We start from the raw sequence: 13,613 nt of genomic DNA, 5'->3' as shown, positions 1-13,613 counted from the left end.
CAAGTTACATTTATATATATATATATATATGTATGTATGTACATGTAAAAATTGCTTTATCAAAGAGTAAATCTTTAATAAAGCAAAACTTATCAAGATAAGGAAAGCTCAACTATTAGGAGGAGCAACCAATAATATTAAATAAAAGATGAAGAATAAAAGTTATATATAACTTTATTATATTATCAGAACAATAAGAAAAAGTTAAGGGAAAAACTAAGAAAACACCTTTTTAGGCTATGACATTTCGAAACTAGATGCTTCTCATCAGAAGAGTAGAAGGGGCATGGTATAAAGAGTTTTTTTCTTAATTTTCCTCTTAACTTATTATTCTGATAATATAATAAAGTTATATATAACTTTTATTCCTCATCTTTCATTTAATACTATATATGTATATATTGTACTTCATCTTATCATGCGAGTAAAAAAAAAAATTGCCACGTGCAACTGTTTCAAATATTTGGGGGGAAAAAACAAATAGCAAGTCAGACTCCCCTGCTGTTTTAAATGAATTTAGAAAGAAATTCTTCACTCTATTTCCATGCAAAATTTTCTTTTCTTTTTCCCCTTTTCCCCCCATACCAATTTTTTTGTTTCAATTTGCAATGTTTGCTTCCTTTTATTTATTTTTGAACTTCAACAGTTGAGACAATATTTTATATATGTGCCAACACTAGCAAAACGTGTGTATATATGTAAATTTTCATCATAGATTAGAACTGATCTCTAAAGTGTTTATATTTTTAGGTTTGGGTGATGGAGATGTTGATTTTGCTGCTGAGGTGCTACAACCATGTCTTCAGTCTTACCCAAAGGTTAGAACATTAGTCTCTCTCTCTCTCTCTCTCTCTCTCTCTCTCTCTCTCTCTCTCTCTCTCTCATCTATTTACATAAAAAAAAATTTGTTCAAAGTATTTAATCACTGTCAGTTTTTTTTGTCTTTTGTTGAGGGGCGGTACATTTCAATCTTCCTTATTGAAAATCTCAAATCTGAAAGACTCTTCAATTATTATACATCTCTTTAAAATCTTTGAATAAATTTTGACAAATAATTTAAGAAAGAATGGAAAAATAGATGGCAAGAAGTTATATCTTAATGTAAAGTGAGAATTTTAAATGCCTAGTTTCTTGGTAACAAAACAAAATCACACAGCTTTACCAAAATAAATCTTACTTTATTTGCTCTATTTGAGCCCATATGAACAAAGGTATTTTGTATATTATTATCAACTTTGTTTCCAGTTGTTTTCAAGTTAAAGTTGGGTAAATAAGTTAAGAAAGGAGTTAGTGTTGGAGGATAGTATAGGCAGGTTTGTGAATCACACTGAAGTTATGCTGTTAACCCTGTCATTTTTTCTTGTACGACTCCATTCCTTATTCTATTAACATGATCTCAGATGTTCTCTCCTGATATGTTACTCATTCGAAAATCAGCTCTTTTTTTCTCAACTCACAAGTGGCAAACTTTTTTTTTACTTTCTTAAAAGTAATGAAAAATTTGAACACTTTCGTGTGGTATAAGGCCAGTCAGTATTATGTACATTTGTTATGCTCAGATCTGATGTCCTTGTGTTAGACTATTGTAGATATAGTAAAAAAAATGAGATTGAGTGTTAAAACTTGTTTTAGAATACACAAATGAGTACCAAAAGGAATTAAAAAACCAATCTTGGACACATACATGAAAAATGAACAAAAATTTAATCAACTTCTTTCCTTTTTGATGCCAATAAGATCAATCATTGTAAAGTGCTCTCTAAAATTTAACAAGTGCTGGATGGAGAGGAAAGCTGCAGGATTCAGCTCTGTGTCACACGTCTGGGAAAATCTAGAAGAGGTTGTCTGAGAATTTCACGATTTCACCCACCTCAACATTCCCCCCTAAAAAACAAAAATAACTACTGATTGAAACTCTATGGGCTATTAATTGTGGAACGCAGTTGTGAAAGACATCAACCAAATTTCCTGCAACACCAACGGTGAATTGTTGCCAGGTTTAAACTGGTGTTCAAGCATCTCTCGAAAGACACTGAAGATGCAGTGAACAGGGAGAGCATACTCATTCGAATTGAGTCCGAGTGTTGAGGATATTTGACTTTGTTGAAGAATTGATTTTCAAACTGTTATATCCTGTTCAATGGTATATAATAATATGACAAAATATGCAGAGTGGAATGTGTAATAAAAAGATTTATTAGTACTTCATAATAATACAAATACAAAATGGCTACTTGCTTTTGAAGTAAGATAAATGTAAATGAAGGTAAAGAAAAAGGAACTTAGCGTGTGAGAGCTAAATGCTTGTCCCTGGGAAGCTTGGTTAACCGGAGTACACTTGCTAGTTAACCATGTGACTGATACCACTTGGAGCGGATTTGATTAATATGTCGTTTACAGACAAAACTTGGGCCTTGAATAGTATAGACCATGTTCCCAATTCTTTTCTTAATGATACCGTCCATTCAATGATTTTTCCCATTTTGAAAATTTCAAAAATAAACTTTATCTCCTGGGCAATAGCACTTTAAATTAAAGTTTTCTTTTCTAGCAACTTTCTTTTTATCCAGTAGGAGTCTATCGAAAATGGATCTAATTTTTCTGGCAAACATAAGTTCTGCAGGGGATGAATTTACATCATTGTTTGGATTTGGGGTTACTCTGTAGATTGCTAGAAATGTTTGTATTGTTCGCTCATCTGTGTCGATGTTCATGTTTTTCTTTAATGCCCGCTTAAATGTGTCCACAAATTTCTCTGCCAACCCATTCGACCTAGGATGGTAAATAGGCGTCGTGATGTGCTGTATATCCAGTGAGTTGTAGAATTCTTTAAATTCGTAACCTGTGAATGCTGTACCATCGTCACTCACTATAGTCTTTGGTAAACCAAACCGGCTGAAAATTTCGTCAAGTGCACTTACAGTATTCCTTGCTGTTGGATGTCTGATCTTGAATATCTCCGACCATTTGGAGAAAGAGTCCACTACAATTAAGTAAAAAAAAAAAAAAAACATTTAGGGGTCCGGCATAATCAATATGCAGACGTGACCAGGGCAAGTACGTCTTCGGCCACGGCGTCGTTTTTACCAGAGGATCTCGGGATGCTAACTGACATCCTTTGCACGCTTTGACACAGTTTTCCACCTCTTTATCAATACCAGGCCAATACACGTAACTTCTAATTAGGGATTTCATCCTTGAAATGCCAGGATAACCTGTGTGAAATTCCTTTAGCATTTTTTCTTCGTAATACCTGTGGAATTACGATTCTATCAGCATACATGAGTACATCTTTGCAAATGGAAAAAGGTGTAATTTGTCCTTTTTATTTCTTTCCATCCGTCCTACTTGATTTTTCATTTTCTTTATGAAAACGTCTTTTGCAGCTTCTCTTTTAATCTCTTCTAGAGTTACCGAGAGTTCATGAATCATATTGCACATTGAATTTGAGCATTCACTTTCATCTTTAAGAGCTGCAATTACTGTCTCTTTGAAACTTTCATTTCTTTTTGGAATCAACCTTGATAGTGCATCCACATGTCCTAGCTTTTTTGATGACACCTGCTCCATCTTAAAATGGTAGCTCTTTTATATACTGTTTTGTATCCGGTTCAATACATAGTTATGTCCCTTATAACACAAACATTTGTACTCTTAGGTCTTGGCAGTAAGTAGTTAAGCTTTGTAACTCTTCAGAGTAGTGAAGATCCTTGCTCAACACTTTCTTCATAGTTGCCACTTCAGTGCTCATCTCTTGTTACCATGTCTAGATTTTGCCATACCTGCAGGTGCACTTAAGATTTCTGAATGTTTAAATCCAGTCCATCATGAACTATGATATAGATCACATCTATATTCTAGTCCATCAGTACACTGAAACATGTCTATTGCACTTTACCACTATAAAGTACTTCAAATATTTCTGAAATAAAAGAATATCAAATTTGTCTTGAACACCGTCTTTATATCATATAATATAGGAGACATTCTATATATATATATATATATATATATATGCATAAATTGTATAGTCATCTATACACAGTACTGTTTTGTTGTATCTCAACTCATCAGTCCACCTAGAATAGCACCTTTCCCTAGCCGGGGATTGAACCTACAATCATTGCATTGATAGTTGGCAGTACTAACCCCTGGCAGATAGGATCAGTGCTCGCAAATGACCTCATCAAATGTCCATTTAAATAAACATTCACCCACCACTTTTACAGTGCTCAAGCTGCTTGTTTATGTACAAACAAATAGCAAGCCTCGCATAAATTATACGAATTCAGTTTTCTAAGGTTAATGTCAGCTTTCTTTTATGCATGTATTAATAATGTCATACAATTAGGAGAGAGGTATATTCTATAATTTTAAGTATTTCTTTTATAATTGCTGCTTTGTAGTATGTTAAGATTAGTATATATTAATTTTCTAATTAGTATAGCTATGATGTGTACTGCTTGAATATTGAATTGCACTCTGAAATAATGACATTTACATTTTCTACAATGATTTACATGAGATTCTTTTTTTTTTTTTACACAAGCATCACCACTTATCAAAGCCAAGAGGCCACTCGAGGATGAGGGTTAAAGAGTTTACAGTAGAAATTGAACAATATAGTAATTGTTAGTAATGGAAACTCAGTAAATTTGTTAACTTATATGGAACGGCTCATCAAAAACTTGTTTACGTTAGACTTAGAACATCATATTGTAGTAGTCAGCTGGAAAGCAGGAAAACGGAAGACAATTCCATAGGTTTTTGGTTTGTTAATATCAGTGATTTAAGTAAAGTCATAAATCAAAGTAGTTTTATTGAATCGATTCATGAGTTGAATCATTTTATGTTCACAAGATAGTTTAGAATTCTTTTACTGTAAACTAGCAGGTCGCCTGGCATTGCCCAATCATAAAATATACATGAATATGATATTTTAATTCATGCAGATTTCTTATTATAGAGCCAGTTCTCTATTGATTATTATCCAATATGTAGTAATGATTTCAAAAGTTATTAAAAAATATAACTTTGGTATTATGTGAATCGAATCGAAATCAGTGTTTAGTGCTCTAGCCTTAGTCATTATATATCTCTCCAGCAACATTACCATTTGAGCTACGGACAGATGGATTTAAAAGGTTAAAAAGTAAGTGACTCTGAGCTATGAATGTTTAATTTTGCACATGTGCAAAAGTAACAGCAGGAGTAATGTTTTATGTGACTTACTCTGCCAAAGTCAACTGTTTTGTTTTTAATTTTCACTCCTTAGCAACAATTTTTGCCAGCTAAAATCCAAATCAAAAGTGTGCTACAGGTCCAAATACCCTATATACGAAATTTCAAATCTATAGACCAAATATTCAGAGAGGAGTTTGGTAGAGACATTTTGCACACACACACTGACAAGGTCACTTATATTTTCATGTGTTGGATAGTTTTCAGTTTAAATTCTATGCAATTATGCAGAATGTAGAAACTATGCATAAACAGAATTCAGCGGAATAGCGAAATGGAACCAATCATCTAATTAGAAACCATAAAAAATAAATATCTAATTAACACTCGTTTTTCAAGGAAATATGCAAATTAATTAACCTTCATGTAGTCGCTCACATATCCATGACTGAGTATATTATTAGGCTTTTAATATCAGTGTCATAATGGGGGGAAAAAAAACTTGGCTTTATAGCTATATAGATTATAATTATAACGTACTTACTTTTTGTTGCTAGTTTCTATGTGTTGCTGAATGAGAAGTAAGACCTTGTTTTGTTAATGAATTCTTTAATTATTATTTTTTATTATTTTCCAGGGTGCTCTGTTCTTGTTTTTTTCTGGTCGAGTTGAAGTTGTACGAGCAAACATTGATGAGGTATTTGATCTTTTTATTAAGTAATCTCTTATTAAAATAATTAAACTCAAAAACTAAATCTGCAAGAAAAGGCCATATTTCATTTCCAAATTCTAATTAAATTATTAATATATTTATTTTTTGCTGATCAACTTAAAAAAATTAAGAATTAATTTTTTCCATCTATAATTCCAAATTAAATTCTTCATTTCTTATTCATATTTAATGATCAATTTCCTTTTCTTATTTCTTTCTCTCAGGCCATAGTTCGATTTGAAGAATCGATTGACTCTCAGCATGAATGGTGTCAATTCCACCATTTATGTTATTGGGAACTTATGTGGTGCCACTGGTAAGTTTTTCTTATTCTTAATCAGGTTAGGGTTAATAACATTTCTGTTTTAATAGGGAAAGAAGGGCACATGAATGACTTAATGGATACTGCATCAGACAATGAAAATGACCATGTAGTTAAAATCAAATTGCATCTGTTGTGCTTATTTATGAACTAATACTGTTGGGAAAGGTATGAATCCTCTCCTTCCAAATTATATGTACGATAGAAACTTGTGTTTAATTAGTAGCATAGAATGAATTGTTTATAATATCTATTGTGCTTCAACATCAAATAACGGTTTATAAAGGGTTTATTTGCAGTTAAACAGGAAAACTAAACCATAATTAGGTATAAAATCATTTAACTTAGTTTTTGTATAATATTACAGTTTGATGGTTTTTCTATTAATACCTCTAAAGTTACTCAACGAATTTCACTGAAATTTGAGGAAGCCTGGGCCAAGGAGCAATTGATGGGCAAATTGTGTTTTAAAACTTGTCATTTTTGATATATAAAGATTTAGGAAATTAACTTAGTTATATCCTCTGGTTCAATGAATGCGATTTTATAATATAACATTTGTGATTTTAAAAATTTAATTTCATTTCGAATTCTATTTTGTTTAGTTATTCGCAAGACTTGAGACATAAAGTTATAATTTTATATATTTTTCATTTTATTTTTCATTTTATTTTTCATTTTATTTTTCACTATATTTTTCATTATATTTTTCATTATATTTTTCATTATATTTTTCATTTTATTTTTCATTTTATTTTTCATTTTATTTTTCATTTTATTTTTCATTTTATTTTTCATTATATTTTTCATTATATTTTTCATTATATTTTTCATTATATTTTTCATTATATTTTTCATTATATTTTTCATTTTATTTTTCATTTTATTTTTCATTTTATTTTTCATTTTCATTTTATTTTTCATTATATTTTTCATTTTATTTTTCATTATATTTTTCATTATATTTTTCATTATATTTTTCATTATATTTTTCATTTTATTTTTTATTATATTTTTCATTATATTTTTCATTTTTAGTAAAATTGCTTCACTTTAAATTATTTTAGTAAATTCTTCAGAATAGTATTAATTAAACATTGAATCTTTTTTATTTTTATATATTATTATTTCTTATTAAATTTTTAAAAGGTTGCGTTCAGTTTTCAATACAAGTTCAATGCAAAAGTTAATTATTCAACAGGTTTTAACCGCTTCCCAGCCCCATTCTAAAAAATTAGATAATACATTTTTGAATTATTTCTCTTAAATTATATCATAAGAATCAGAAAGCCAAATAACAATGTGTTTTTTCTCCAAAATAAATTATTTATCCTTAAGAACAAGTTTTCAACTTTAAAAATTTTTATCAGGGTCTTTCTTTTTTTTCTTTTTTGTAAACTATCTTTCCCATCAGAGATAACAGATTGTAAATTTGGCTTTCTAATATTTATGATATAATTCAAATATGAAACCATGTTTTCAAAGTGCCAATATATTTCTTTCATTTGGTGTCCAATCAAAGATATAAATGTTTGTTTCGATTATATAGCTTGCTATCTTATTCGAATTTGTTTAATATTGTGAAATTTTTATTATAAATTGACATTTTTTTTGTTCTCAATCTTTACATTTGTACTAATGAACTAAAACGGCCTTTCATTTTTGTTTGTTAAATATGCCAAACTTTCACGAAAAACACTTGTCTAACTGAAACCACTATCAATAAAATCCCCCACTCCTTATCTGTACCTAAACGTAGATGCCATGAACAAAGCTTCTTTCTTAGAATTGCATACCTGTGGAACTCTGTTCCGTTTTCCTGCATTCCAGCTGACCACAATTTGGTTGTCTTTAAGTCTAAGATGAACAAGTTCTTGATGAGCCATCCTCTTAAGTAATCCAATTTACCAAATACTCACTACTAATGATTACAGTATGGTCCCATTAACTACTGTACACTCATTAACCCCTATCCTCGAGTAGCCTCCGGGCCTTGATAAGTGGTGACGCCTATGTAAAAAAAAAAAAAATATCCATAATTTAATCTATTAATTTTCTGTGTGAAATGTATATTGATAAAACTTAAAACTCCAATTCCAACAAATGTTGACTTTTTTTTTTTGAAAATTGCCTCCATACTAAATTTGCAAACTTGTATTCCTTATGAAATATATAGTTTGTTGAATAAGTACTGAAAACATAATCAATTAATTAAAATTGGATAATTTCCTGATAATAATTAAAAATAAAAAGCAACAAATAGAGTAAATTCATCCCTTGTATTATAAATGGGGGCTGGGAGGTATAAGTTCTTGGCAATGACACTTTTTGAGATATGCATACATAAACGTTAACAGAAACTATTAACTGTGTATCTATTATATGATTTTATGTCACGATATTAAGACATTTTTATCGGCTTTTATTTTTAATCATGTTTTGTTATTTTTGGAAGAAAGTTTAAAAAGAAATAACTCTAAATAAATGGTGATTTAATTGTTGTTTTTGTTTTAGCTACAAGAATGATTGGCTGATTGCCATGAAATTTGCTGAGAAGTTGTGTCGAGAAAGTCGCTGGAGTAAAGCCACTTACACTTACCAAAAAGCTTCATTTCTATTGATGTGTGACAACCCAACGGATGAAACGAATATTCACCTTACATATCTTTTTGGGTTTGTACTCAGTTTGTATTTCTTATTTTTTTTATTAATAGTTTTTAGTTTTGCTTCATTTCTTCGCACCCTGATCTCTCTCTCTTTTTTCTGACAGTTTCATAACATTAAGTACAATGGATAGTCTCAACAATTCTCATGACAGGCCGAATCTATTGTTTCTTATATTCACGGTCTGATTCCCATTTATACATCTGATTGAAATGTTTGGTTACAGCACATAATATTTTCAAAATAGTCACCCATTCTAAGCACTAACCAGAATCAACATTGCTTAACTTCAGTGATCTGATCATAGCTGGTGTATGTCAATAGTTACAAACATCTGTGTATATATATATATATATATATATATATATATATATATATATATATATATATATATACATACTTTTATTAAAAAAAAAGTTTTTTATTGCTTTTTCACCCCAAACAAGACACAGTGCTACTTGGATGTAAGAGGCTTCTATTTGGGACAAAATTTGCAGGGATACTATGTAGGGAGTTGAGCAGCAAAATGGTTGTCCACATTACACTTGAACTTCTGCATGTCAGTATAGACGGGGAAGCAGGGACTTGGGAAGGAATTCCAAAGTTTAGCATTTCAAGGGAAGAAACTATTCAAAGAGAAGTTTTTCAGCGTCTAAGGATCTATATAGTGTAGGGGTGGGATTTTGCTATTAGTTGAGGGTATTTATGTCGAGGGGGTACAAGGGCTTGGAGTTCGTTGGAGCATCTTTCATTAAAATACTTGTAAAATAAGAGCAGGGATGCAACATTTAATTGATGGGACAGGATGGAATTTGGTTGACAGTGTAGGACCTATTAGGCTGACCACTCTTTTTTGAACTCTGTTTAGGGGTGAAAGACTAGTAGCAGATGCACCAGCTCAAATGTGGCAACAATACTCCATGCATGGACGAATGATGGCCTTGTAAATGTACAGAATACTCTCAAGCATAAGTAACTTTTTAGCACAGTAGAGACAGTTCACATTTTTTGCAACGGGCTTGGCAATGCCCTCGATATATTTGTTCTAATTCATGTTCTCTGTAAATGTTAAGCTGAGAAGTTTGAATAAAGAGCTCTCAGGTAGAGTATCATTAGCCATGGCTATCAGTGGTTGAGAAGATTTCTTGTAATTGTTAAAGAAAGGAGTTTAGTCTTAGCAGCACTGAATGTTACCGTCCATTTATGTCTCCATTACACTACAGACTGGAGGCATTGCTTTAAGGTTTCAGCATGTGTATAAAAATACATTTCATCATCAACATCACCTCAACATCTATTTTATATGCCGACATTTGTTGAACGGCTTTTAGAAATTGACTCCAAAACTAACCTATCTCTGACCAGGTCTTTATTTATCCTTTTTTTTTTTTTTTTTAAAACCATCCTTATCACTTCCTACCATGTTTTTTTTTTGGTTTTCCTCTGCGAATTGACCAGACTACCACAAGTGTTTTATTAATCCATACCCTCATCCATTCATTTAACAAAACTACAACTCCCCCTGTACTGTCATGAGTTAATCTTCCTCTGAGGTCATCAAAATTAAATCTGTCTTTGATACCCGCATTACACATCATATCATTCTTATATTATTTCTCTCCATGGTACACCTGCTACGACCAGATAATATAACCTGAAGATACTGGCATCCTGACCAGAAATGCACCAAACATTAGTGTTAGTGTTTTTCCCCCCCTTTTCCTTTTTAAATCTAAATCCTGTTCTGCAAAGCTCAAAACAAAAACAATTTTCTTTTCTCTTTTGTCTTCTCTTTTTCTCTCCCTCCTTTTTTTTTCTCCCCATATGTGGCCAACAGTTTACTGTAGTCAGAAACCTGTGATGCTTAAGGAAAGGATCCTAGTGGCTGAGCAGTTAGTAGCCAGGGAAAGTGGGTATACACATTGTGACATTCTACTTTGGTTCTTTACTTTACAGTCAGAGAGGCCAGATCTGATCAATCGGTCGATCACGTCAAGCTCCAATATATTAAATCCACACTAACCTATTCGCCACAACTAATACGCCTATTTCAACTTTTAGTAATAATTACTGATCATTACTACTTTAAATATAGTGGATAGCAATGACTGAGGATCAACTGGTTATGGTGAAAAAAAATATAACATCGACATGGTTATGATATCCCTTATATTTTCTTTGAAATCTCTAAAAACCAAAAGAAGAAAGTGTTTGAATGTTGTACCAAAACCAATTATGTCATCTGTGTATCCTTCGAGTGCTAGGACAAATGGCTTTTCTTTTGGTATTTTCAATGAAAGGCTCTAAGGCAGGTAGGGGGCAAGGATGATGAAAAAACACACATAAATCATTTCCCCCTCCCCAAATCTTTAAAGATATCACTTTTAAGATATATCCAGATGAGAATAAAGAAAAATCTGTATGATGTACATACCCGTGATAGAAAGAAAATATTGAACACCAAAAATCACGTCAGTTGATCAAGTAGTTTTCTTTTTATAAAGGAAACCATTTTTAAGCTGCCCACATTTAAAATAGTTTTCTAAAATTTCACAAAGCGTGAATCATTTGGAGTTATCTCTCTTGTTCCATCAGATTATTTTTCAAGGTGGATTTGCAAGATCATCACTTATGATTTAGCCATAAAATTTGGTTTTCTTATCTATATATCTATAAAAGTGAGCATGTGGCTATGTGAGGACACTTCTCAATGAATTTTGTAATCTACAGACTTGAAATTTGGTATATAGAGTATTCAGACACATGGAACACTTTTTAATCCATTTTCATCTGGAAAGGAAGGTTGCTAAGGAGTCAAAATTGAAAAATTGGTACATGGGATGATTGGATGTTTAGTTATTTGTCAACTGTTGTAGGAATGCCCATGTGCGGTCATGAAACATGAAAGCTCTCTTATGTTAAGAATAAGTAGGTTTCAAAGCACTTTTTTAAAGATTGTGGCAAGCTGGTCTAATGGTTATTGTACTTGACTCACTGTCTTTAGGTTTTGGTTTCAATCTCAGCTGAGTATTTTTTTTTTCTTACAAGAAGTGAACTCTTTAGAAAAAACATAATACTCACATGGACATATCTCAGTTTTTTTTGTTTTTTTTTACTTCAGTTTTTTTAATTTTTTTAAAGGAATTTAACATTGTTTAATACCTGTGGTATTTCTGTTTATAATAAATAAGGAATCTGCATTAATTAAAATATAATATTCATGCATATTTTACAACCGGGCAATGCCAAACAGTCTGCTAGTTTAAAAATAAAACCACTTGATCAATTTATATGATATTTTGGAGTATGATAATTTCTTTCTGTCATGGGTATGTACATTATACAGATTTTTCTTTATTAGTTTTTGAAGGCAGAGATTTGGGCAGGTACCCTTTTTTTTTTTTTTTCTTTTTTTTTTTTCACTCATGGATTTTTCTTTTAGAATGATCTTAAAATATGTTGGTTTTTATTTTGATATCAATGTAATTAAAATATGACACCTTTTGATATTTTCAAGTTTAAAAGAAAAATATTGATATTCTTTGTCAATTATTCATGCCATATAATTCTTCACTTGGTTTTTTTGCTTTGTTTGAATTCTTCATTGTAGAGAAGTGCCAAAATTAAAACAGAGAATTGCTGGAAAATCAGTGCCAATTGAAAAATTTGCCGTTTGTAAAGCCAAAAGATATTCTACGCAAGGTGGGCGATTAACTCTTCCAGGACTTGTAAGTAATCATATTTATTTTGTTATTAAATATATGTACGCACATAATACATGTAACGGTACCAAAGATTCAAATAGCCAAATAATTACATGTGGACTGAATCTGGAGGGGAAAGAAAACACTTTTTTCTATTTTCATTTCCTGTTGCCCATTTAACACTTGAATTTCTTCTGCTGAATTAATCTATTCAAACTTATCTATATCTTCTAAAAAAGACTATTCTTTTATTGCGATAAAATATTATTTATTACTTATATATCTATTTTTTAAAGTTCATGTGCTGAAATTCTTAATCATACAAGTAAGAAAAAAATATACCACTTTGACTGTAAAATAAAAATCCTAAATCCACTATGATAATTATAGAAAATCTAATCAGCACATTCACATTTAAAATAGACATAAATAAAATCCAGTTGCAATATAATAAAAAAATAAAAATAAGCTTTTTTTTTTTTTTTTAAGACAGTTACTAGCTAGAATAGATAGATCAACAGAAGAAAATTAAGTGCAGGATGAACAACTGGAATTGAGAATCTAAACCAGCCTAAATTTGATCCAAAATTTATCGGTTCTTCTTTGTTATTGTAACGAAATTCAAAAACTGAAATATTGAATTCTTAGTTAAACCAATAGTATCTACTGAATTGTCATGTCGCAGTAATGAAAATATCCAAAAACTATGAAAAGCTATAAGGTAGAAAATTAATTATTAATGAAGGTAGTTTTTGAAGATAATTAGTGAAAATTACATTTTGCCAAATTGGCCAAAGATTTTCAGTTTTCAGAAAATATTTACCTCATTTTTGTTACAATTAGAACTCTCTGGATTCTTTCTTAGCAAAACTCAATTTTGGATAATTGTCTTAAGACTTTTTTCATTAATAATTAATTTTCTATCTTATTGTTTTTGTCATTTTTGGATATGGTCATTACTGTGACATGGCAATTCAGTAGATGCCATTGGTTTTACTTGAAATTTAGGATTTCAATTTTCCAAATATGC

At 30.8% G+C, this 13,613-nt stretch overlaps 1 protein-coding gene across 1 annotated transcript in view; it reads left to right on the top strand.

The window, feature by feature from the left end:
- Positions 1-13,613, top strand: part of LOC145254514 (tetratricopeptide repeat protein 39B-like) — a 222,230-nt gene that overhangs the window by 196,105 nt on the left and 12,512 nt on the right. The window contains exons 11-15 of the mRNA XM_080113043.1: positions 751-818; positions 5,819-5,878; positions 6,118-6,209; positions 8,730-8,888; positions 12,490-12,607. Coding sequence (XP_079969169.1) covers positions 751-818; positions 5,819-5,878; positions 6,118-6,209; positions 8,730-8,888; positions 12,490-12,607 — 497 coding nt within the window. The remainder of the gene's footprint in view (positions 1-750; positions 819-5,818; positions 5,879-6,117; positions 6,210-8,729; positions 8,889-12,489; positions 12,608-13,613) is intronic.

The sequence above is a fragment of the Euprymna scolopes genome, chromosome 3, assembly GCF_053919585.1.
Source record: "Euprymna scolopes isolate OS-2025 chromosome 3, ASM5391958v1, whole genome shotgun sequence".
Lineage (NCBI taxonomy): Eukaryota > Metazoa > Mollusca > Cephalopoda > Sepiida > Sepiolidae > Euprymna > Euprymna scolopes.
The sequence above is the reverse complement of the archived record's forward strand: the minus strand, read 5'-3'. Positions and strand labels throughout refer to the sequence as shown.